The 24,720-nt window shown below is 41.8% G+C and overlaps 2 protein-coding genes across 5 annotated transcripts in view; one reads left to right on the top strand and one right to left on the bottom strand.

Annotated features, from left to right (window-relative positions):
• Window positions 1–343: 343 nt before the first annotated feature.
• On the bottom strand, window positions 344–8,663 carry LOC118407294 (zinc finger protein 366-like). Of its 2 annotated transcripts, none has more exons than XM_035807756.1 (8): window positions 8,540–8,663; window positions 6,845–7,411; window positions 6,172–6,269; window positions 5,612–5,880; window positions 4,094–4,212; window positions 3,444–3,547; window positions 2,455–2,594; window positions 344–2,085 (listed from the first exon to the last, which is right to left on the bottom strand). In XM_035807756.1, the coding sequence occupies exons 1-8, from the start codon at window positions 8,554–8,556 to the stop codon at window positions 844–846; spliced, it is 2,556 nt and encodes an 851-aa protein (XP_035663649.1). In that variant the 5' UTR covers window positions 8,557–8,663; the 3' UTR covers window positions 344–843. The 2 variants fall into 2 exon arrangements, with proteins under 2 accessions (XP_035663649.1, XP_035663656.1); XM_035807763.1 differs by lacking the exon at window positions 8,540–8,663 and adding an exon at window positions 7,723–8,023.
• Window positions 8,664–8,705: 42 nt separating this feature from the next.
• LOC118407238 (semaphorin-1A-like) overlaps window positions 8,706–24,720 on the top strand; it is a 47,317-nt gene continuing 31,302 nt past the window's right edge. The window contains exons 1-2 of one of the 3 annotated variants that reach the window (XM_035807701.1): window positions 8,706–8,801; window positions 15,862–16,555. In XM_035807701.1, the coding sequence (XP_035663594.1) occupies window positions 16,408–16,555 (148 nt within the window). In that variant the 5' untranslated portion in view covers window positions 8,706–8,801; window positions 15,862–16,407. Of the gene's footprint in view, window positions 8,802–15,357; window positions 15,508–15,861; window positions 16,556–24,720 lie in introns of those variants that run through there. The other 2 variants (XM_035807715.1, XM_035807708.1) reach the window with 2 other exon arrangements.

Raw genomic sequence — 24,720 nt, 5'->3', positions numbered from 1 at the left:
GAAATAACTATAAACTCTACTTTACTTCACTCTTGTTATTTTCTTCCACCTGCAAGCGCCCAAACGTGTGAATGCCTGATAAAATAATCTGTAAATCTTCTAATCGGTCCAACATCCGGTCCACCTAATTTTTTCAGGTCCGGTTTTTCTGGACCGGTCCAATAAGAAAAACCGGCTTTGTACCGGTACGCTGTACCCAGCCCTAGTCATGAGTACTTTTAACCTGGATATCTAACTTTCCTAAACGTACCCTGTACAGGTGATTGTACTACGTACACTGATCGTGATTTAAAAAAAAGGACATTCATTCCAGTAGCTTTCTTCATAAAAAGAAACTTAAGCAAACAAGTACATATAGTTTATAATTGTTTGTCCAGATGTGACTTTCCTTGTCTGTAGCTGATGTGCCCAGATAATACTGCATTTTCCTTTTGTTGACACTGTAACTTACTAACAGAACTGTTATTGTAAGTAAAAAAATGGTAGAATTACATGGAGTTTGAAAAAAAAAGCACCAACAGAAAAGTTTTACGCATACATACAAAATAAACAATAAAAAATCATTGTAAATTGTATGATATCATAGTGTAAACTTAACATCTATACTGACAGCTCCTCTTTCTGATTGCACCAACTTCCTGCAGTTTTTGGTCTGCAGCGCAACAATGTACTTCCACTTGGAAAATCTCCCTATCATTAATATAGTGCATTAACAAGTTACCATATATAATGTACTAGTACACTGTAAAATGCTCTTGGAACCACAATGATCCTCGTGCCAGCCTAGCAATTCTTCAATTGTAGTGTCTAATAACTCTAATTTGCTAACACTAGTAGTCCACTTTAAACATGTAGCCCCTTGGGTAAGTCAAGAATGGGGGGTGTCCATCCCGAATCATTTTCATTGCTTGGTGCGGTGTTGTTATAGTCACTGTAGTCGTCCAAAGCATACCCATACTGAGTCCTGTCTATGCTATTGGTAGGTGGAGGCGGTGGTATGCTGTCTACAGCCTCCTTCAGGTACACATTGACATCCCAGTGATCGCCGCCCGCTAGGTGTCTCTTCTTGAAGTGCAGTCGGGGCACGTTGTTGGGTAACCCGGTCGCCGGAGTACCTGACACGAAGTACTGAGAAGGTTGACCAATCAGGGGCGACGTAGGCTCGTTCTTTATCCCTTGAGGAGGGCAGAAGTTTCTTACAGCCCCGAGGTTTGGGGGGGAGGGAGGAGAGTGTTGAAGGTCGGGTTCGGCGCGGACGTAAGTCCGCTGGTACTCCTCCCAGTGCTTCTGCCTCATGTGGCGCAGCATGTTCCCCCTCTGGGTGAACCTGGTCGGGCACAGCGAGCACTCAAACTTCTGCGGCACTCGCGGTTTGGGGCCAGGCTGGCTCCTGTACAACAGAGATGCATCGATGGGGGGCGAGTCCACCACATGGTGCGGTCTGGGCATGTCCAGGTACCTTCTCTCTACCACAGGTGCCGAAGTAGTCAAGCTTGCAGCAGTGGGTGGCAATACAGGGGCTCTAGGGTCTACCGCATTGGGTGGTCTGTACAAATCCGGGTACCCTCTCTCTACAATGGGTGCCGAAACAGGCTCCTCTTTAGTCAAACTTGCAGCAGTGGGTGGTAATGCAGTCGCTCTGTGGTCTACCGCATTATTAGATACTCTGGACATATCCTGGTACCTGGTTTCCACAATAGGCGGTGAAACGGGCTCTTCCTTGGCTAAACTTGTGGCAGCAGGTGGTAATAACATAGTGGACCTGTGATCTAAAACTGGCATTTGACTGGGCACAACATTGTCCGCATGCTCTCCATCACTAACTAAAGGTACTCTGTCCTTGGATTCGGATTCCCTTTCTTGGAAGGAGGATTCGTCGTCCTCTTCCTCCAAGTCTTCCCCTTCTTCCGCGGGTCCCCCACTACTGAAGGACGTGTCCATGCCTTCGTCTGTGTTCCCATCTTCGTAGCTCCCCTCCATGTCGTCTGACATGTGCAGGCTGTTGTCCTCGGAGTTGTCACCGTCCCCCGCCCTGGCGGCGATTGCAGCTCGCGGGGACGTCGTAGCATCGATCCCGTGCTTCACCTTCAGAATCGGAATTAGAATTATTCATTTGTAAAACATTGTGTAATACATGACAAGGGACAGTGGTCACACATCCTAGACATCTTCCTTTAGTCTTAAGATTACAAACAAAATGGCCGAAGTATGTCATGACACTAAAGTGAAACACTAAGAAAAACAGAACCAAGAAAACTGATTGCCATAGCTTTGGTGGCGCTCCAACGGTCAACTAGTTAGACTAAGGGATAGATCAGATGAGATGTATGTCATAAAAGTATAAATGTCTAAAAGACTTTTAACAGCATGAAGACATTATCAGCTATAAAGGAATAAGGTATACAAATAGATTCTTCTCAGACAGATAGATTTATGCCATTTTTGTTTCCCTACCTTCATATGCCTCATGAGATTGCCCTTGAGCGTAAACTTGCTGTTGCAGTGGGTGCACTTGAAGGGTTTGGAGTCGCTGTGCAGGTGCATGTGGCCGGACAGGTTGTGGAACCGCGTGAACTCCTTCCCGCAGATCTTACCTAGGTTAAAGTACATGTTTAATTGTAAATAGTACGTATCTCCACTTTTGATACCTGCTTATGATTGATATGTTAAAGAACAACTGTCTATCTTAACTTGAAAGTTCATCTGTGTTGGTAGAAGTCATTACTGAACTAGTTTAACAGTAAAATCCAACACAACAATTGGACTCACCCAAATTTTCGACTAAACAGCACCTGGTCCAGTCTTTGTCAAGGACTGAACAATCCACTGCTTATTGAGTCACCTGTTCTATCTGCATAACGTGACATCATGACAGCAGTGGATTGTTAATTCCTTGATAAATTCCTTCAAAACCCAAAACAAACGCTAAAACAAGGACATTTGGCTACAGATGCATCAAAACCTATAACACATTGCGAAACACAACGACATCATACAACAACATTGAGTTCAAATCTAGGATAAAAGAGCTTGCGAAAACACGAGACAAAAGACAACCCCTGAGCACATGGTGGTAATGATTTTTATATTTCAGTACATCTAAGTTATATATTTATGTTGTGTTATTAGTACACTTTTGATTGGATTGTGTTTCATTCAATTAAGTTAACTTCTTCTGCTATTCATTATTCGTTATGTATGATCACTTCTTTATTTTGACCTCTGACCTCTGCTTATTATTTTGCTTATTATTTTACGCTAATTATCCGCTTTTGATGTTAAGTTGTTTCTTTTGCATTTCATGTATTTCATTTATTCTTATCATTATGACTCCAGGAAGAGTAGTGGCATGATTTTATGATGTACACTAATGGAGATCGCAATTAAACAAACAAACAAACAAAGACTGTTGCTGTTCAGTCAGTACTACTAATACTACTTACACTTGTAGGGTTTGACCTCACTGTGGGTGACCATGTGGGCCTTCAGTGTCTGCCTCTGGTTGAAGGCCCGGCCGCACACACTGCAGCTGAAGTCCCTGCTGTTGCTGTGTGTGAAGGAATGAAATCTTATTACAGGCAGGGATTTTTTAAAACAAGGGAACACTAGGGGCACTGCACCCTCATGCCCTTACCATGCACCCCCTTACCCTGGGGAGATGATCATCTGACAAGCATACAATTCTGATTGACCAGGGATCACATGTGGCCACAGGCTTCAACTATGACCTGTCTGATAGTAATTTTGGCCCCTAGGAAGCCACAAAACGCTTCTTCATTTTAACTTAGAGAAGCTGTAGGTGAAGAGTATGTAGAGACAGGTGACATGATGAAGATCATTTGTACAGTTTTACTTATGTACATATCTATGGTACATGAGATACTCGATAAGGCACATGCATTTTTTTTAAATATTTTGTATGATGATTGTTAGTTAATACTTATAATTGCGGGATGTTGTTATATGCTGTGTATGTTATGCCCAGTGTCCATGTTTTCTGTGTAATTTTGTTACTCCTGGAAGAGTAGCTACTGCAGTGAGTTACAATTGCGACAGCTAAAGGAGTTTATAGAACAATAAACAATAACCAAACCTGTGTATCTGTAGGTGGCGCTTCATGTTGGCATGTAAGGTGAACTCCCGGCCGCAGATGGGACACTTGTGATCCTTGACCCCGCGGTGGGTCAGCGCGTGCTGCTTCAGGTGGTGGATCTGGGGTGGAGGAACAACTTTATTGTACATTTTTGACCACTTTCACTTTCATTTCACTTCACTTTCATTACCTTTATTGTACATTTTTATCTCACCTTCACTTTATTGTTTAACAAGAACATTACAGCGAGCAGATTGAATTTGGACGGAGCAGTTGTGCCTGTACTATTGCTTCTCGACCTTCAAGTTTTATACCTATGCGTCAGATATCTTGTGGGAAGGTTCTTAGTTACATGATGCATCATAATACCCCCCAGTCGATATAATTTGAAATACCCCCCAGTCGATATATTTCGAAATTAATTTTCCTTTTTTAATGAGTCGTCATGCTTCATTAAAAAAGGTAAATTAATTTCGAAATATATCGACAATAGTCCAAACACAACTGCTCAGCCCAAATTTAATCTGCTCGCTGTTTTTAAAGTGTTATTTACATGAAGATATGATTTTAAAACGCCAATGGACTTCAGATACTCCACCTAACAGAATCCATTGTTAGTTACAATGTAAATGGACCATTGTTTTGAGTACATGTATATTAATAAGTTCACAGATAATTAGGTCCAGGTTCAGGTCCGGACCTAGACCTGATCCTCTGGACCTGGACTGGACCTGAATTTGCTGACATTCCAGTACCCACCCCTACTGTCATATAAAGGACATTCCACAATAAAACGTACCTGGAAGAACTCCATGTCACACTCGGAGTATAATAAGTTGACAGATAATTAGATCCAGGTTCAGGTCTGGACCTAAACCTGATCCTCTGGACCTGGACCGGACTTGGACCTGAATCTGCTGTACCGGTACCCACCCCTACTGTCATATAAAGGACATTCCACAATAAAACGTACCTGGAAGAACTCCATGTCACACTCGGAGTATAATAAGTTGACAGATAATTAGATCCAGGTTCAGGTCCGGACCTAGACCTGATCCTCTGGACCTGGACTGTACCTGTACCTGAATTATCTGTACCAGTACCCACCCCTACCGCCAGACAAGAACAATCCACCGTAAACCGTACCTGGAAGAACTCCATGCCGCACTCGGAACAGATGTGTGAGCGGATATTATAAATTTCTTTTCACCATCCAAGTATTTGAGGGAAGTATCTGGGGAACTTAACTCAACACATAGCCAAAAAGAAAGCTCCTATCTTTGTAGGCATCCTTTCATCTTTGCAGAGGATGGTAGCGCTCTGTCTGAAGTCATGGTGGTTTGCAGCGTCTCCTATGGCTCTGCAGGCCGATCCGGGCGTGGCAGTCACGGCCACAGTTTGGACATATGAAGGCAGAGGGGTTCCCATGTTGCAGTTTCTCTTTGCGTTAACGTCTCCTTAATTCCTATCTCTATCATAGTCATAATTTATACAAGAACAATCCGCCGTAAAACGTACCTGGAAGAACTCCATGCCGCACTCTGAGCAGATGTGTGGGCGGATGTCGCGGTGCTTCATCAGGTGGTTGTTGAGCTGGCTGGGGTACATGAACGTCTTGTCGCACTCCGTGCACTGGTAGGAGTTCGGCCCGCGGTGGGTCGCTAGGTGGCGCTTCAGCATGGCCAGGCTCAGGAACTCCGCCCCGCACTCCACGCAGATGTTGTCCTTGGACTCGGCGTGTTTGGCCTCGTGCGACTTCAGCTCGCTGGGGTAGGCAAAGCCCCGACCTGGTGGAGGTACCGACTGATAAGTATGTTTAAGACGGAAGGAAAATGTCCAGACTTTGCATGATGTACAAAATGACCAATAAACTGGTGGACGTACCAACTGATAAGTATCTAATACCAGCTCAAAAAAAAGGACAAGGAATAGTCATGCCTTCAAGTACCAGAGTTACCAACCTAGGATGGATGTGTTCAAAAATTCATATTTTTCCAGAGTGGAATTTGATAAGATACAGAAGCTGGTGTGTTATGCCGAAGGGCAGTTATACCAGCTATACAGATACAGGTACAGACCGCAGATGCCGCAGGTGTGGGGGCGCGACTCCGTGTGCTGCATCATGTGGCGCTTCAGGTGGCTGGACTGGGTGAAGGTCTTGTCACACTCTTGGCATCTGAAAACAACAGAGTAAAGGTGATCAATAATCTGTAATCCTGACTTGTACAGTAGCTATACAGGCTTTTCATTGATGTCATAGTAATACAATGATTAGGACCCCCTGTACATGTACAGAGATGATTGTTCTACAGGGAATATCAGGCACTTTCTGCTTCACAAACTTGTCTGTCTCTACAAACTTGGGACTCTACTTGTGCCATGTAATTTTTGCCGTCTTATTTTCAAGCATTCTTAACAGATACATGTACTAGTAAATATAGAATAATATGTATATTCTGATGTACACATCAGTAACAACTTGCTTAGAGGTCATAAGTTCTGCAATTAGGACTTTGGACCCTCCATGTACCAGCATGTGTGTGTTGAGATGACTGCATTGTGTGTGTGTGTGTGTGTGTGTGTGTGTGTGTGTGTGTGTACATTATTACCTATGAGGCTTGACCCCTCCATGCACCAGCATGTGTGTGTGTGTGTGTGTGTGCGTGTGTGTGTGTGCGTGTGTGTGTGTGTGTGCGTGTGTGTGTGTGTGTGTGTGTGTGTGTGTGTGTGTGTACAGTACTAGCCTATTACCTGTGTGGCTTGACTCCTCCATGTACCAGCATGTGTGTGTTGAGATGACTGAGCTGCTTGAACAGTTTCCCACACTCCTGACAGGCATGCGGTTTGATGCCGCTGTGCCCCAGCAGGTGAGTCATCAGGTTGTGCTTGGAGGAGTAGACCTTCGGGCACTGGTTGCAGCGCCAACGCTTCTTGCCCTCCTCGTCGACGAAGCAGGCCTCGTCGTCGATGGCGACCGTTACGTCCAGCCTCTCGTTCCCGGGAATGTCAAGACTGCTGCCGTTCGCGCCGACACAGATAGCGGGCATGTAGGACTCGTTTTCCATTGTATGATTTGGGGGGTGTCGGTGGTTTTCATGGGGTTGTTCATCAAAGTCAACACCTGACTCGTGTTGGTCAGGATAACGTTCTCTCTTCAGCGAGCCTGAAGGGAAGAATCCCATCTGGTCAGGTTCGAAGTCTATCCTGAGGTCTGCGATGTCCCCGTTACTGGTGAGATGGTCGTGATTCCCAGCAGGACTGTAATGTTCAACCTCACCTCTGCTTGGGGCCGGTCTGTTGGGATCCATGGTGTAAAAACTGTAAGGTTTACAGAAAATATGAAATTTATGACATGATATCGGCTGTGCACACATAATAATCACATACTGTACTTACATCTGTACTGTAGTAAGGAGGATAACAACTGTTATGTTTGATTTTGTGTGCTTATTTCCCAGAAAAGGAAAACTGCCTCTGGGTGTAATACATCAATTTTGTACACACAACATAAATGCTGCATAAGAATGGACATGAAATGGACGTGGAAGAAAGTCAGTGTGTGAGTTCAAGACAAGACTGGTACATGACTGAAAAACACCATCCAGTACAGTACGAGTACTGCTACTCACCTACTAACTGCTACTACTGCCCCAGCTAGGACATTACCCAGAAGGAGGGTAGCTACTGGCTGTGGTTCAAGGCAAAGATTCAAGGTAAAGATGGAAAGGAAAATCCATCAATGATGGATTTATGTGCAGTAATTCCTGTGGGCAATTTGAAGTTAACATTCTTTGTGGTGTTCGTTGTAGTCAAATTGTCAAAACAAGGAGGTTTAATAAAACAACAAGACTTGATCAAAATAACAGAGTTTGCTTCTTACACACTTCCCATGTATCGTTTTTGCATAATACGTATCAACTTATTAAGTAAGAAAGAAATACCCATCAACTATGAATTTGCATCAGAAATCTACTCTCTCAAATTGTTCTTTCCTCAATATTCCTGATCGTCTTTGTTCCCATCCTACTTCCCTCCGGCTTCCGGTACAAAACAATCGCTGCGGAATAGAATTTTGCATGCTTCTTTTAAGTACAATGCACCCGACAGCCTTTGTTTGAGACATATTTGTGGGCGAAAGGAACATCTGAAGAATTCTTCCTGGTACAGAAAGACGCGGATACGCCAGAAGAGACCCGCGATCCCCGTTCCGAGTGCGTCTGGAAAGGTTCCGGATATCTACCGACTGTCAGACTTTGACTGACAGGCCAGGCAGAGGGGCAGCAGTGCTTTATCGTATCTGTCGTCATCAGCATCGGAAATTCTCACTAAATTAATTTCCAGATTGAAGCATAACACACATCTCTCGCATTTACTTCAAATTTCCTTCAAAGAAACGCTACTGCTTTCGCACAATTTAAAGAAAATGTAAAATTTTGCTTGACAAACCTTTCATCGGCGGCCATTTTGTCATTTCACCCTGAACATTATTCCACTCTCTGCTGTGATTGGCTATAATGGCTCAGTATGACTGCTATCCTCGCCGTGATTGGTGAGTATGTAGATATTGATTAGTCATGATTGGTCAGTAGTTGATATTCAGGAAAATAGCGTAATTGAATATATTTGTATATACTGCATGACGGGAGTACAGAATTTGACCTGACAGACGGACGTGCGGCACGACAAAACGTCTCGGGAAGTGAAGAAGGTAACCAAGAAGTTTCATTCCCACGTCTTGTACTTCTTACGTCCCCTCAGATTGTCTAAAGATGACCTAGTTTTTATTCCATAGGGGACGAGTTTTGTACCAGCTTAGAGGTATGTTTTTCTTCTGGGTCGAAAGTAGAACCAAAAGTACTTCGAGCATCGCCCCGTAAACTGTTAGGCTTGCTGTGCCAACGATCAACTCAGTTTTGTTTACGTCAGGGAAGACCGAACGAAAGAGCTTTCTACTTGTTGATGAGCTCTCAGATTCGTCGTTTCCTTTGTTACGGGTCAGTTTTAGTTGTATCTTTACTCCGTTTTGGCCAGGTGTGGCTTGTTTTTCCAAGTTGAAGTTTCAGCTGCGGTTTCAGGTACGAACGCACCTGGTTGACATCATGACATGATGATGTTTAGAAAAATGTGTTTTCTTTGAAAATGATAGCATTACAAAGTCTATAGGTAGCAATTCTACCGAGCTATATTATACCTCTAATCATCGGTGAGAGCTTAAAACTGACTGCCACACTTTGTTTACTTACTTGTAGTTGGTGTTGTGCACAACTAGTACGATAAGTAGGTCACCTGTGTTCTTTAAAAATACGTCACCACATTGGATCTGTCGTTTCATTGTTTCATGGTTTAAAGGACCTTCCTAGCACAATTAAGACATTTTTTTCGACATAAATGGACAGGTGGTTAGGAGTATCCGTCAAGGATAGAGTTGTTCAGAATATTCTGTTCTTTTTAAAATCGTCACATTTAATTTGTCCTTTCAATGAGGTTTAAGATTAAAGGACGGACCTTCTTGGTACGATTTCAAGCGCTTTTGGTGATGGCTACAGTATATTAGAGACTAAGAGGTTAGTAAAAGTACAGGTGGTCAGAAGTATATCTCAAATAAAATAGACATCATAAATATCTAATGTTAGTATCTAACATTATACTGTACCATGGATACTAATGCGAATCGGGTAGTCTGATGTCATTGTGTCAAAAATAACTTGACACATTTACGCCCTGTACCGCAGACAAAATGTATGTCAGTAACTCAGACTAACGTCATATCAGGGAATGTAGGGTGGACATCTTTTAACAGGAAATTGAATGGGGATCACAACTTCACAAGGTTAGTAGATATGAATCAGTATGGTGTGACGCAGTAATCTAGTGGACATATTCCCAGACAAATCCAATAGCAGCGCTCTCACGCGTCGCACGTTCAATGGGATAATTGAATTTCAACAGTGCGATCGTCTGTTTTTATGTATCGGAATCCAATAACCTTGACAGCCGCCTAGGTCAGCTTCGGGTCACATGATGTCTATTGTCAGATAATGGCATCGAGGTGACTTTCAAGTTGAGTCACTTCCTCGAACATGAACTTGTGGTCGGTGCTTTGGAAGAAAATTGGGTGACTCCTCTAGTATTGTCTCAGCACTGCTGTGTTCAATGAATAGGATAGAAAAAAGCTTTGAAAGTACAGTCAAAGTCTCAAACTTGCACAAAGACCACCTTTATCACAAGGACAATGCAACCACTTTTTGTTGGTCCGTTAGATATATAGCTTTTCCCATTGACACACACACAAAAGTTCTGTGTGGTGTGTCTGTACTAGTAGCCTAGAATATATAGTGACCACCAGTCCACGTACACCAGATTTCATCAGTCCCCAGATATGTCTCTTGGGCAAGTTTGACTATTTTGGCTATTATGTACTCATATAGGTGCTTCTACTTTGACATGGCTTGTCAAAGGTAATCTTTCAAACTTCAGAGTGGCCTTCCTTTTGTTCCAAAAGAAAAGCTGACATTGCTGTAACTTAAGAGAATTGGTTTCACATGTGGTTGTAAAAGTGGTGACGTGTGTTTGATCTGGATATATCTGGTTGATATGTATATACATATGTACTAATATGGGCAGATTTCCTCTGACGTGGTCTATCAAATATATATCTTTCAAGTGGACTTTCTTTTAGATCTATTCCAAGAGAAAAACTGACAAAAACTGTGAAAGTGCTGACGTGTTTTCCCCCTGTCTAGTTTCCCTAGTGCTGCCTGTGTGCGGTGGCGTGTGGCATTGTTGACGTTGTGTGGGTGAGCGCCATTGTTACACACCTGTATTGTTCTACCTGTGACGTAACCAAGGTGTGACAACAGCAGCATGACATGACTGGTAAAAATAACACAGGTGGTACAGGAAATGTGTCGGTAGTTTGTAGGCCTCACAAATTTCATTTTTGCGAATAGGTTTGTTTAGTGCACTGGTGTAGTACTAGTACTTATCCAGTATTTGATTATACATGTACTGTTCTATGTCAGTATGTGCACAGGAAAATTTTGGGTGCACAACAAAAGTGATAATCAGATAAGATAAAATACCAGCAAAACTTGAATATAAACCTTGCTGTTTGTCTTCTGAATCAGAGCTTGAATATGAATTTTTTATGCTATCTTTTGAACAAGTTTTTATTATTTTTCAGGCTACTTAAAGCAAGGAGCTTTTATCAGGTATAAAAGCTTCTTGCTTAAAGTTAAAGTGAATAATGTACAGTTTGTACTCTAGTAGTAGTACTAGAAAATACATAACCGTGAAGGCTATACTGCTAATCTTGGTATACCAGTACACCTTCCCAACTTTGGGTACGGGAAAGTGCATACGTACCAGGGTTGTAGCCAGCCTGAAATCATTTTCAGTCCCCTTCATTTTGAATGGGAATCCTATCGAGCACCGAAGGAATGGCATGGCGTTGCGCGTCATTTCTAGGGGGTCTGGGTCCCAGAAAATTTTTAAATCAAGACCCTCTGAAACACTATTTCCTGCATTTTGAGGTGCAAATTTTGCTTGTAGACTAAACTGTTCAATGGCATCTGTTTTGGTGAAGAAGAACACATGGGTTTCAGTTTTTTTATATCTTTACATATCAATTTTTGTCTGTCCCACGGGACGGAATGGGGAAAACTTTTTTCAGTCCCCAGCTGCATAATTCCTTCAAAGGACTGAAGGACAGGTGCTGGCTACAACCCTGATACGTACACAGAGTATTTGGAGGCAGGAAATGCATCGTGGCATTTCCCAGTACTGTACAAGCCTAAAGGGTACCTGACTGGATGACACACGGCTGGGTTATTTTCTCTTCATTTGCTCACACCTAGGAAACCATAACGATCATAAATCACACAAAACAGCGCGGACTGACAGCCGTCCAACGAGTACACACCTTCACAAAAGGCACCCATACTTATGTGGGACATCCTGGATTCTTTAGGCATTACATGTACTGACCACACTGAAACCTTTAACACAAACATGTATACAGTAAACGCAGGTATAGCCCCCAAGGCAAACACCATCAATGACACGTTGGGCCGACAGGAATTAGGTGTGTATTAGGGTGGTGCTTTGACCTCAGCGGAGTCATCCACAGGTTAAAGTTACCAAGGTGAGTTATGCTTCATACAAACATGACTCACATTTCAGGATTGAGAGCTCCTATCCTGTTAATGTCATTAATACCAGAAACCATGTAGAGGGCTGTTGTTTTATATTGGATTGTTCTACTTCTCAGATTTCAGGTTAGCAAGCAGTTTTGTGTTTTTGTTTTCGGGGTTTGTGGTCATCAAATATCTGTCTCTGTCAAAAATTCCCTACCAGCGCACCTTTCCGTGTTGCCAAAATTCCTGTTCACCTTGCCTTCAGCTTCAGCTGCTTTTCCTTCAGACTAACTTTGATACTAGTAGAAGCTGTTTGTTGGGAGGGAAGGAGCCAGTGTCCACAAGAAACTTGTCTGTCAGCAGTTTTGTGTTTTCCTTTACGGGGTTTGCAGTCATCAAATATCTGTCTCTGTCAAAAATTCCCTACCAGCGCACCTTTCTGTGTGTTGCCAAAACTTCCTGTTCGCCTTGCCTTCAGCTGCTTTTCCTTCAGACTGACTTTGATACTAGAAGCTGCTTGTTGGTAGGAAGGAGCCTCCAAGCAGAGATTAGGCTCTGAGTGTTTGTGTTAACGTTTTTTTAGTCATTTTTATCATTTTTTCCATTTTGTATTTTATCTTGCTGTGCTGTGTATTGTTAGGTTTTGACAATAAGATATATTAAAGATACAAAATAGAAAGCCCAATAAAAACGACTAATGAAGCGTTTAAAAAAACAGCCGGAGCCTAGCCTCTGCTTGGAGTGTAGCCGGTGTCCACAAGAGCCCTGTCTGTCAGCAGGTATTGGAGCTTGTGCCACAGCTCCCTAACTCCCCAGATTACTGGCCTGTTTGTGGAGACTTGCTGAAGCTGGATAAGGGAAACATGTGGCTGTGTTCCCCCAGCTGGTGCTAGTGCTGGTGGTGTTGATCAGGGAACGCTGATACACTATCGGGAGGAACAGCACATGTGACCCCATCCATGGGTCAGACAACAGGGGGCCAGGTGACGGGAGGGGGGTGCTTTAAAAAGTTCTGTAGTAAGTTTACTTTTGTACCTTGTTAGACTTTGAGGTATAGATGTCTATGCGAACAATTGGTCTTCTCTGGATTATATCTGAAGTCAATTGTCATTAGAGTACAATCTTCGGGCATGTGCCAGAGGTTGAGGCCTGCACTAGTAGATCACCAGTTGTTTTTCTATATGCTTGTCCTATCTTGCATCAAATCAATGAGTAGAGAATAGTAAATCTGTTTCAACTTGTTAATGTTATAAATAGGTAACTGCCATGTTGTTCCACCAAGTTATTGAACAGGTTATTTTGTTTTGGAAAACTAGAGCCCATCTCTATACCTCTCGTCTCCCGAAGGCTTTCCAATTTTTTTGGTCACTCGTAGGCTATCACCACATGTAGAAGGTTTCACACATGTGGATGAGTCTCTTCAAGAGGCCATTCGGCACGTGTGTTTGTTTAAGGGTCACTTGGCTTCACACTTTTGGATGAAACCTTTGTGCGTTTGGAGTTCAATAGATGTCACTGACTGGGGTTTCCCCTAAAAGTCTAGACAGAAAAGTTTTCAAGAGACATGCCTTGGCCTTTCAAGTCAGGGACATGAAACATATAGCTGAAGATATTTCAGTTTTTTTTACTGCATGGCAGCCATAAAGTACTTAAGTTCATGTAATAGAACTTATTACAAGTGTTCATTCATTTTGGTTTGAAAGTTGGGAAAAGTTTTTTTCGATAGTTATTTATCCATTCCAAATGCACTATGATGTGTAACATTTCATTGCAGTGTCGACTGTGTTGTACATTGTATTTGCTATTTTTTTGCAATTCCATCCTTCACAAGATGTAGATAGCAATTTTCTATAATCCTTTTACATCTGTAGTCACTCATATAGCAATGCCTTGTCCTTGCCAAATGTATGTAGTACTAAGACCTTGAGCTTGATTGAGGAAAGTATGGCTTGACTCCATCAGCTTGGAGTGAGCCCATCAAGGATGATTAATAGAACTCATAACCTCCCCCTCTAACCTGGCAGGTTGCCATCCATGTCTGACATATTTCTCTCTCATTAGTATTAGTATTACGTTTGATATGAATCATCTGTCTAACTCTTGTTGACGGATTGGCCAGTTTCCATATATTATAGCAGGGTCCAGATGGTGTCAGAATAATGTAGTTTCCTCTTGATGATTTATTATATATTTGTCGTTGTACAATTTTGATGTTGTAATACTTTCAAGCAGGCTTTAGTAAAAGAGAGCTAAGCACAGACAAGGATTTAATTCTTCCACTGGCCTTCCTCATTAGCCTGGGTACCATCCGAATTCTACCAGGACTCCTTACACTCGCTAGTACCATAAGTCAGTGTAAGGAGCCCCAGTAGAGTTAGGATGGTACCCAGGCTACTTCCTCATAACGAGACAGCTGAATTTTGTATTATATGACATATGCATGACTGTCCTCAATTTTTCTACACAAATGTTGTAGATACTAGTGTGAGCACTTTACCAGTTACCCGAAAATGTGTAAAATTTGAAAATTGTAATCAGAAAGTGGCTCCTAATACGGTCCTATCCAGTAAATAGAATTAAATGTAATTCAGCCCCTAGTTGACTTCAGATTGCAACAGAGACAATTACAATTTACAAGAGAATGTAGACGACCAACCCAATAAAAAATTGGTTTTTGTCGGTCATAGCAGATTTTTTGTCCATTCATTTATGCCAGACTTGGTCTTTGGTTTTATGTGAAGGCATGGTGCATGTATTTGACATTTGGCAAAGTTGGTCCTGCCATAGTTCATTTGCACAACCTGCCATTATTTCGCCCCATCACGTTTGAGCTGCATGGCTCATCGCTTTTTATGAGCAGAGCCGACAATTAGGGGGTCCATTTTACACCAAATTGACAACAATCACAAGCTTGTGTCAACTAGGTGACACATGAGCAAGAATCGACACCCCTGTGGGGCACCAAACCTGGTAGATCCCTGTGCGTTTAGCATCTGAATCAGTGTAAATAGTGGGGGAATCTTTCACACACCAAGCACAGTAAACAGTGGGCGGAGCATGCAGGTTTATTGTTGGACTGTCCCCTGTAGGCACGGATGATGCATGACACCATGTGACGTGTCTGTGCAGGTCGCCTCAGTGCCATCGTAAATTTAGCAGGGGACACCAGGTTGTGCTGATGTCATGTAGTTAGACGTATTACCGGTTAGGTGAAATCATCTCTGTAAATACTACCCTGCAAAGCCTGTCAGTAAGGTCACCTAATGAGCATCGTGCTAGGTAAACAGCCTGTTACTACAAGCCTTTGTTTGTGAACAGGACCGATGTTATTTTTGTTACTGACCTGTGTTTTGTGTTCAGCTCTTCCTCCAGTGTAGTACGTGGTATTGTTGTGTTCATTGGAATGTTTGTATATGTAACGTACAGCCAGATCCCGGTCCTTGTTACTTGAGTGGCGTTACACATGGAAAAATAAGCAGTGCTATCTTATATTAGTTGTCAGGTGTGTGCATTGAAAGAATTGTACTGTTCTGTTGTGTGTTTATGTATCTTCTGCTGACCTAATTCTAGTATGATCGTCATGATACTGTGACAGATTGCCATTTCTGACGACACATTATCTTTGTCTTGCAGGTCTATTCTTTGATTCCCCCATGTACAAGCTACCTTTCACACCAAGAGGAAGCCTTTAATTGAATCGACAACGGCAACGAAACTGCACATAAATGTGCATTCGCCGTTTCCAGATCGTTTTAAACCGCTGCTTGGATCACAGACGACGACAGGGATCGCTGGGTGTTGTCATGAAGATTTGCTGACCCATAGGTGCCAGCGTGACACCTGTTTTGTATCCGTTGTGCAGCAAAGCGACCACTTGTAGTAAGTTGTACCCCTGGCTGACATGTGCTGATAAAAGGCAGCAAGGATCAGCTCTATCTCTCTCCAAGACCCAAAGGAAGTGTTCTTCACAACTTGTCAACACATATCATAATATGTTCCGGCAACAATAAACAAGATGTGCATGGATGGAACCCCGGCGGTGGAAATATTGAAATTTTGCTGACACCTCGGAGAATCCCGGAAGCAGTTCGCAGCCCAGCTGCAGTCTAGTCTAAGTCCTGCCATATACGGTCCTTCCTGCATTGTCAAGGTGGACAGGTTGATAGCTAAATTGTTATAATGTACCAGCCGACACATAACACAGACCAGAGCGCCAAGATGCGGAGGATACTGCCTTGCAGAACTGTTTTGCAGATCCTGGTGTTGTTTTGCCTCGGACATGTCTCAGCACAAATCACGGACACGAGACCGCTATGGGTGACAGAAGGTAGGTGTTATGACAGTTGCTATAATACAGTCTGGACAGCGTGGTATGTATAATGCTTTAGGCAGTCCTCAAGCAGAGAGGAGAGAAAATTCTCCTGCCTTTTGCAATTTTCGTCGTTATTTTATACTAGCATGATGCAACAACAACAAAAAACGATATGAAAACATGATTGATTATTGTGGTTTTCACAGTGACCTTTCTGAGGTCAAAACACAATTTTCTATGTATTACTACAGTAAACTAAATCAGTAAATGTACTACAGCACTGTTTTAGATAAAACAAGTGTTGCAAGAAAAATGTCCCTTTCCCTTCTAATTTTCTATCATGAAATGAAGTCCCCACGAAAGCACATGGATTTGTAGCATTTGGGAACACCTTTGTGTAAAATGATGAAGTGGGAGGGGGGCATGCTCAGGTTTTGTCTCGTATTCAGACCTTCTCTCCTCCCCACTTTTGTTGTCAGACAATCTCCCCCAAATCCCCGCTGATGGGAAAATCTGGCTTGAGCATTATCACTTGGGGATGGAAGTACTCAGTGATACTGGATGCACATAGACTATTGTGTGCTCAAAATTGCATCTAATTGCATCTGGTTTGGTGCTCCTGCTGTTAGTAGCCTCTACCAGGCTCCCCAGGTCGCTGGAAAAATAGTAGAAATTGGCCAGATAGACAGAAAACACACCAGAGGAGTTAGATGGCCGAGGAGTACAGTTTGTGTGCTCCAAAATTGTATCTTATTTCTGGTTTGGTGCTCCTGCTGTTAGTACTGTAGTAGCCTCTACCAGGTTCCCCAGGTCGCTGGAAAAATAGTAGAAATTGGCCAAATAGGCAGAAAACACACCAGAGGAGATAGATGGCTAAGAAGTACAACTGTACTCCTCTGAGCCAACCAACAACTCTGGCTTGTTTTCTGTCTTTTGGGCCAATTTCTACTATTTTTCCAGCGACCTGGGGAGTCTGGTAGAGGCTAAGAAATGCTCAGAATTACAGGATGCACATAACCTATTGTGTGCTCCAGAATTGCAGCTGTGCATCCAATTTCTGGCTTGGTCCTCCTGCTGAGAGCTGGATGGAGTTGTCTATTACCACTGTGCATCAGCAGCTGATGGCATGGGTGATGGATTGGATTGGCGCACCTTGATATACCTGTACCTGTATTTTTAGCACAACTGGACACCATGCTATATAATTGCAACCAGCATACAGGCGTATTACAAACTAGGTACTATCGTACACTGGTAGCAATGTGTCTGAAGACAAAAAAAGACAGGTCATTTTTCAGGCTCCATTTTTTGTTTTGTTAAGAATTTTGAAGTTTATTTAGGATCACTTATTTTTTTAGGATGTAGGCACTAGTGCACCTAGATGTATTCCCAAAAATTCGAATTTCGTTCCTTGAAGAAAGGTGAGGCATAACATGAAACTTGTTTCAGTTGTCTTATTCATCTAAACATGTATATTTCAATTTTGAAATATCACATTTTCACTACATAATGTAAAGATCATAATGTCATCTTGATGCATATTGATACTAGTAGTTTTCTGGCTTATTCAGACATCTGTCTGTCCTATACATAAAAAAGTAGGGTCATGGTTAATGGAACATTAGAATAGTGTTTTACCCTCGGGAACATTTACTATTCTGATTTACTCAACCATTATGCATTGATTTATAAATCTCCATGACCCAGTTCCCTGGAAATAGCTCTGTAGTAACACTAACAGTGTGTAAATGAAGCCAGCATCTTAATAAAACCTTAAAGCATTGAATAATGTCAAGTTAAGGATTTTTTATCTCCCCCCTCAAAAAAAAATATTCTGCCAGGCAGTAGACAATTTAGTGCTAACTTGATTTGTCAGAAAATATTACATTGTATGTTCCCAAGATGTGATCAAGCTGAAATTACATTTTGGAAATCAATAAATGCACATTCTGTCCCATCTGGTAATCATATTTAACTTCCATGGTCTGTGACTAACTGTTCCCCCAGGAATATCCTTAAATATACACTCAGTCCTAATGCTGGAAAAGTTGATACAAAAGACACCCAGAATCATGTTACTTCTCATAACCAACTCTTAACATATAACTAACTTTTTCCATTTTTTTTATAACCCACTAGTTTTCTATTTGAAAATACCCCCATTGATAGAAATCATGCTTAGTATCTCAAAATATTCTTGGTATGAATTTCTATTCACTCCTTGGTCCTTAATTTCCGAGCAAACATCTATCCCTTGGGTTTTATGGATTTTTGAGGCCATTTCTGTGTTTCTATGACATTGTGGTCATTGTGTTTATCAAGTGGGCTTGATTTTTGGTCCCTTCGTGGCCTTTTCTGCATTTCTGTGTCTCTCTGGTGGTCTGTGTTTTTCCCCATTCAGAGCCCAACACCTACATCTGCTTGGAGCTCGGTAATTTGTCACCAGGAGGCTGAATGGTGCTTTCACGCAGCAGGAGTTTGAGAAAATTCCTGGGCACTGCTGCTGCCACAATACGGTCCACCCAATAAGGGAACCTCTCGTAAATCTTAAAATGTTCCGTGTGGATTTGTCTCTATGGCTTTTCCGGTACCTCTCTACTCTACTCTCTGAAATCGATACCCCATATATCATATGTGTTGTCCTGTCAGAGCGAACGTGAATCCCTACGAAAAAAACTTCTTTCCACTTGTATCAGTATATATTATTTTACTGAGACTAACTTAATTCAGCCATGTTTACAGCAATGTATAACAGGCTGCAACGTTGTTTCAGTATGTCCTTGTATGTATATGTATATATGTATGAATGAATGAATGAATAAACCATTGATAATCAGCAAATTAGATAACTGAAAAGAAGTGAATTTACAGTATTGAAAAATTATATAACTATTATTCAGTGTAACTCTTTTGCTATACGTTTGTGTATACCAAGGCTATAGACATAATGATGAAAGTTTGTCTTTCAGTGTGCGATTATGTCAGAGATGCCGATAACAATTTAGCTACATCTCTGCATTCATAGCTTGTCTGATGGAAAGAAGACTGAAAAAGCTACACTTAAGTTTTGATAAAACTTTACAAACTTACATAGAATATCATTTGTCAAGAAGAATGTATGGATCTGATGATAGTAGCATGGGTATATCGTCCTTGATAGAAGTAAGTATGATGGGTATTTATAAACTTTTTTGCCGTTTTTATATAATATTAGAAATAACACTCTTCTTGGACATTTTAGCACAAAATGTTTTAGTGGAAAATTTGATTTAATGGGGAAGATAAACCTAATAAGCAGGGGGAAGTGGCCCTAATAATCCAACATGGAACCTGTAATTTCTGCCTGGCCCAGAGGTCTGCAGAGAGAGGCCTAATTGTGACGCTGAGGTCACGAGGTCGTGGCTAATTCCACTTCAGAGGAATCCTACATAAAGCCTGCCTTCATCCTCAGGGAAAGCGAAAGGGGAATGTCGTGTTCCTCTGTAGGCTCGTGTACAGTTTCCCTCCCATGGTCAAACTCATTTGCATTTTCGTGACTGGACAAATGCGTCCGAAAGCCACGACGTCCACCCCACCACCCACCTCTCCTAACAACTTCCTCAAACGGCTATTTTGGGACAGTGGAAACTGTGCCTTGTTTGCAGTGTGGAGGTGGAAGACAGTATGCGAGCTTTTCATGAAAAGCATGACATTTTCCCAAGAGCTCGGAGTGGTCAAAGCCGGTGCCAAAGCTTTTCAAAAGGAGCTCCCATCTAAATAGCAAAGGAGCCAGCAGCCTGGATAGTTTGTTGGTTGCTGGGGAAACGGATAAAAAGAGAAAACAGTTATGGAGTTAACAATTGAATTATTTGGAGAGGTGCCCAGCGTTGGAATGGGCCGAGGGAAAAACAGTACCTCTTTTGCTTTCAAACTCATTGTTTACATGCTATATGTTCCCTATGACGGGAAAATGCAGAAATTTTAGTGATGGTTTCATTTTTCCATTAATTTACAGTCTATGGGGCTACCGCGAACTCGAAGCCACCACAAACACTCCATTTTCCCACTACTGCAAACTTAAATCCCAGAGAACTTGGATGCATTTACAGTACTGTTAGATCTAACTACATGTGCTGTTCCATCATGTGTATCAGTTTACCTCTTTCAATTTTGATGGTGTGAAAAAGTCTGTAATAGTTCCTGTTCTTCTGAAAGTATCTCCTTTTCCTTTCGGTGAACCAAAAGACTCCTCTGGTATGGTGTTTCCAGTCCTTTTGTTGTCTAAGTAAATAATCCTGTTGATGAAGTAAAAAAAAACATGAGTCATGTTCTATAAATGCTCTGGTAGGATATTCAGGGTAACAGGAAGGCTAGCTCACTGGAGGTCCTTCCTGAAGAAATTTGGCATGAGATGGGCAAGACCTGTAGCCTGAGTCACTGTGGAGGATGGTAGTCTCAGGCTACAATGACTACCAGTTATTGTTCAGATTATACATTTACAGATTTTTTGTTGTTGTTGTCGAAAAAGAAGACCGCTGTTCCAGGACGCTAACTGCTTTGTAAGATGACATGCCACACAATTTTTTCCAGAGCAAAATGTTATGAGCAATTAGAGATCTAGGCCATATTGTGGGTAGATAACATCAGTTCTTTGGTATAAACTAAGCATATGGTGAGATTTGTTTTGTTAGGGAGACAGAAAAAACACAAGAGCTTCCAGCCAAAAGAAGTTTGCCAAACAGTTTGTGTCAAAATTGCAAACCAATCATTTTTAATAGACAACTTCTTGGCAATGAACTCCGATGGCTTGGCAGATGCAGCTTGTGTTTGGTAACTAACGTAATCTCCAAGCAGATCCCACGATAGTTTCAAAAGCTGACAGAGGAGTGAAGCTGGCCTAGGCTGATGTCACTCCCTTTGGCCAGCTGTACTCCTTGGCCAGCTTTGATATGTACTATCTTATGCCACAGGTAAATCTGCTTGGAGATTAGCAGCCCCTTGCAATAGATTAGCTTTTTTGAAGTCCTTCCTGAATAAAGATAATCTTGTGGAAATCAGTGTTTCTTTTAAATAGTATTAGATATAATGGACTGTGAGTATTTTCTGTACTGTATTTTGGGTAGGGATGGAAGCTTTAGACCTTTAATAGGCTGTATGAATGACAAAAGGGATGTAAAATCCTTTCCCTGCCACCCAGTTTTGAAAAGAATGACTCATTGTAGTATTTGTACCAGGAAACACGCCGTGGCATTCAGGACAAGGGAATTATGCCTTTGATTGTGATGACGAACCACCACCTGTATGAATTCTCTCATTGTACCTCCTTAATACCCGGATTATGGTAGTTTGTCTTAAGTTTGTCTCCCTGCCAACTGATTCACGCATTATGGTAGTGTGGCAAGCACAGTATGTGTCCAGAATCACTAATTCTTTTTTGACCAGTGTATTTTGGACGTTTACATTGGCAGGCTGAATGCAGTCTTCAATGAAGCCATGATGCCTGTTTCCAGGGCCTACACAGGCCAGCTTCTTGGCTCTAGAGCCAACATGCCCCCAAGGAAATTTTACTACAGTACTGTCCATCTGAGTTAGACCCTCTAGCCAGACTGTTTTCAAGGCCTACACACCCCAGCTCCATGGTTCTGGGGCCAACTTGCTCCACTTTGCTCCAGCCCTCCCAGAGTAAGACCCTGAATACCTTCACAAAAGTAACCAAAGTTACAGCAGTATTTTAAGACTTTTAAGTTTTATGGAGGAACAGTTAAGCTTTTTACACTACAGATCTACTATCTGCTCTTTACAACTTCCTAAGACGTTTTGAATACACCTGAGGAAGTATGTTAGGACATTGAGGAATAGCCTGTTAAGCTTTTTACACTCTAGAGTTAATACCTGCTCTTTATAACTTCCTAACCAGTTTTGAATATACCTAAGGAAGTCTATTAGAAGATGTCTGTGATAGGTATCTGTTTTGCATAACCCCCGGATTCTAAGTCTTGCATCGGAGACATTTTACGGGTGAATTATGGGTTCTAAACAGAAAGGTGACATCACTTCCTGTTCACCTGGCTACTTGGAAAAGCGTAGCGTCAGGTAGAGGTGACTTCCCTTGGTACGGACTACATACATACATGCTTTGTCATGTTTACGTGAGGCATACTGGTATACTGATCATTAGTTATGAAGAAAACTACATACTACATCATGTAGTATATAGTCTTCTTTCCATCGTATGTTTATAAATATAATTATAAAGTCAACCCATAAAAGAAGTTACAGAAATTAAAAGTGCCCGTTGAAGCAACAGGGAAAACTAGCTGATCAATCTATGAAGTTGTCATGTCTGTGTATTCTCAGAGGCTCTTAACACTAAAACAGTGAATATTTTTGATAGTCTAGATCATTCCTACTAGTGTTATCTGACCTACATTGGCAAGCTCCTTGGCTCTTGGGTCAATGAACCCCAATTAACCTGTGCATCCAGTCTATCATGTCATCTTCATCAAATACTGGATACTATCAGTGAAGTTCTATCTAAAACTACTCTCTAAGCAGAGGTCGATGATGAAAATTACATGCCATCTTTTTCTGTCAGCTAACCCCACCAACAGAAAAAAGACAGCATATAATAAAAAGATCAGGAGTTTCCCCATCTGAACCTATGCTTGGAGAGAACCCAAGACCTCCTTGCTACTCCTGTGTATCATGGCCCATTGATTGTAAATGGAGCAGAAAATGAAGATGGACATAACACCACAGGGGGTCACCACACACTCTTGTAAACCACCACACACTCCTGTAAATAAAGCACCCACCAAACCCTTCTGTTATACCTCTGATGGTTAGTGTTATTCACCAGGGAATGAAATGTACTTTTTTTCTCTGACATTGATGTAGAAGGTGCTATTTGATATTTGTTTTATCTTATTCTGGATTGGCAGCAGTGTATGCCATATTCATAACAAGGACATTATATATTCCACTGTCTCGGGAAAATAAGTCAAACCCAACAAGTTACAGTTAACTTTTAGCCCCGAGCAGACACATTATATATTTTTCTACACTATTTGTTTGTTTGTCTCCTTTCATGTTACCTACAAGAATTTGCTAAAAACTAAATTATATCTATATCCCTGGTCAAAGGCAAGCTATAGCTACAGATGCCTTAAGAAGTATTTGCTGAGAACCTGACTATTTGTCTTGTTGAAGTTTGGCTGGCTGGTTGTGTGTACTCTTTGCAGTTACATGCAAAGTGCAGTGATGGATTGCACAGTTAGTGTGTGCCCCAAATTGAAATTGTCTCCTAAGTCTCTTATGGCACCTTAGGGACCCAATTAAAACGCTTCCTGCATGCTGTAACTAGCTGTAACCCTGTAAAATTTGGTCGTCTCGCTACGAATAACACGAATAAAATGGCTTTTTTACCTAAAAATTACAGGAAATCAAAATAGGCTACTTTAACCTTGTGGAAACGAGCATGCCAGTGCCCCAAATACCCACTTGCAAACGAAACCACATTTTGTTTGGTGCAACTTGATTTTAGACAGATAACACAGTGCGCAACCCTACATTTTGCAGTTGGAACAACGCTTTTCCCCCACCTACGTGCATAAGCTTATGTAGTCACATGTAACTCCAGAAGGAAAGATAATGGATAAGTTGCTGATTTGAAGAAAGTTATAACTTGGAATTAGGGCAACCTGAAATGTTGATGGCGCAATCTGGCTTCTGACTCATGTTGCATCCTGGGCAACCTGGCTGAAAAAAAGCATTTCCAGCACAGCATGCAAACCCTCATTTGATACAAAATTTGCGACATGATTAAATCCAGGCTGAATTGAAAATGACACATCCCCAGGCACATGTATGTAGACTGTGTGTGCTTGGCATCTTGTCAGGGAGAGTCAGATCCATCTTCCTCACTGCTGTGATCACTTTACAAATTATGGTCTCCAGATGTGAGCACAAGAACTTGTACCCTCACTGCACACTAACAGAAAACACTTGTTTCTTCAGTCTCTGTTTGGTGAACACTGAGATAATGATATACATGTAGATAAGGGATGTGCCCTTGACTCAATGCAATTCAATAAGTGATGCCCACAGTAAACAATGCAAAATGTTCACATCTGTGCAGAATCTGTACAAATGTGCTATGGTATAAGGTGTTGCAGACTCAGCAAACTCATCCCCAAGCAGAT

Source organism: Branchiostoma floridae, chromosome 2, assembly GCF_000003815.2.
Source record: "Branchiostoma floridae strain S238N-H82 chromosome 2, Bfl_VNyyK, whole genome shotgun sequence".
Taxonomy (NCBI): Eukaryota; Metazoa; Chordata; class Leptocardii; order Amphioxiformes; family Branchiostomatidae; genus Branchiostoma; species Branchiostoma floridae.
Note: the sequence above shows the minus strand (reverse complement) of the source record. Positions and strands in the feature narration are given on the sequence as shown.

Coding starts and splice junctions, on each gene's coding strand:
- LOC118407294 (XM_035807756.1), bottom strand. Junction 6,270..6,844: donor GGAGGAGTCAAGCCACACAG/GTAATAGGCTAG, acceptor TGTTGTTTTCAG/ATGCCAAGAGTGTGACAAGA. Junction 4,213..5,611: donor GCGGCATGGAGTTCTTCCAG/GTACGTTTTACG, acceptor CCTCCACCCCAG/ATCCACCACCTGAAGCAGCA.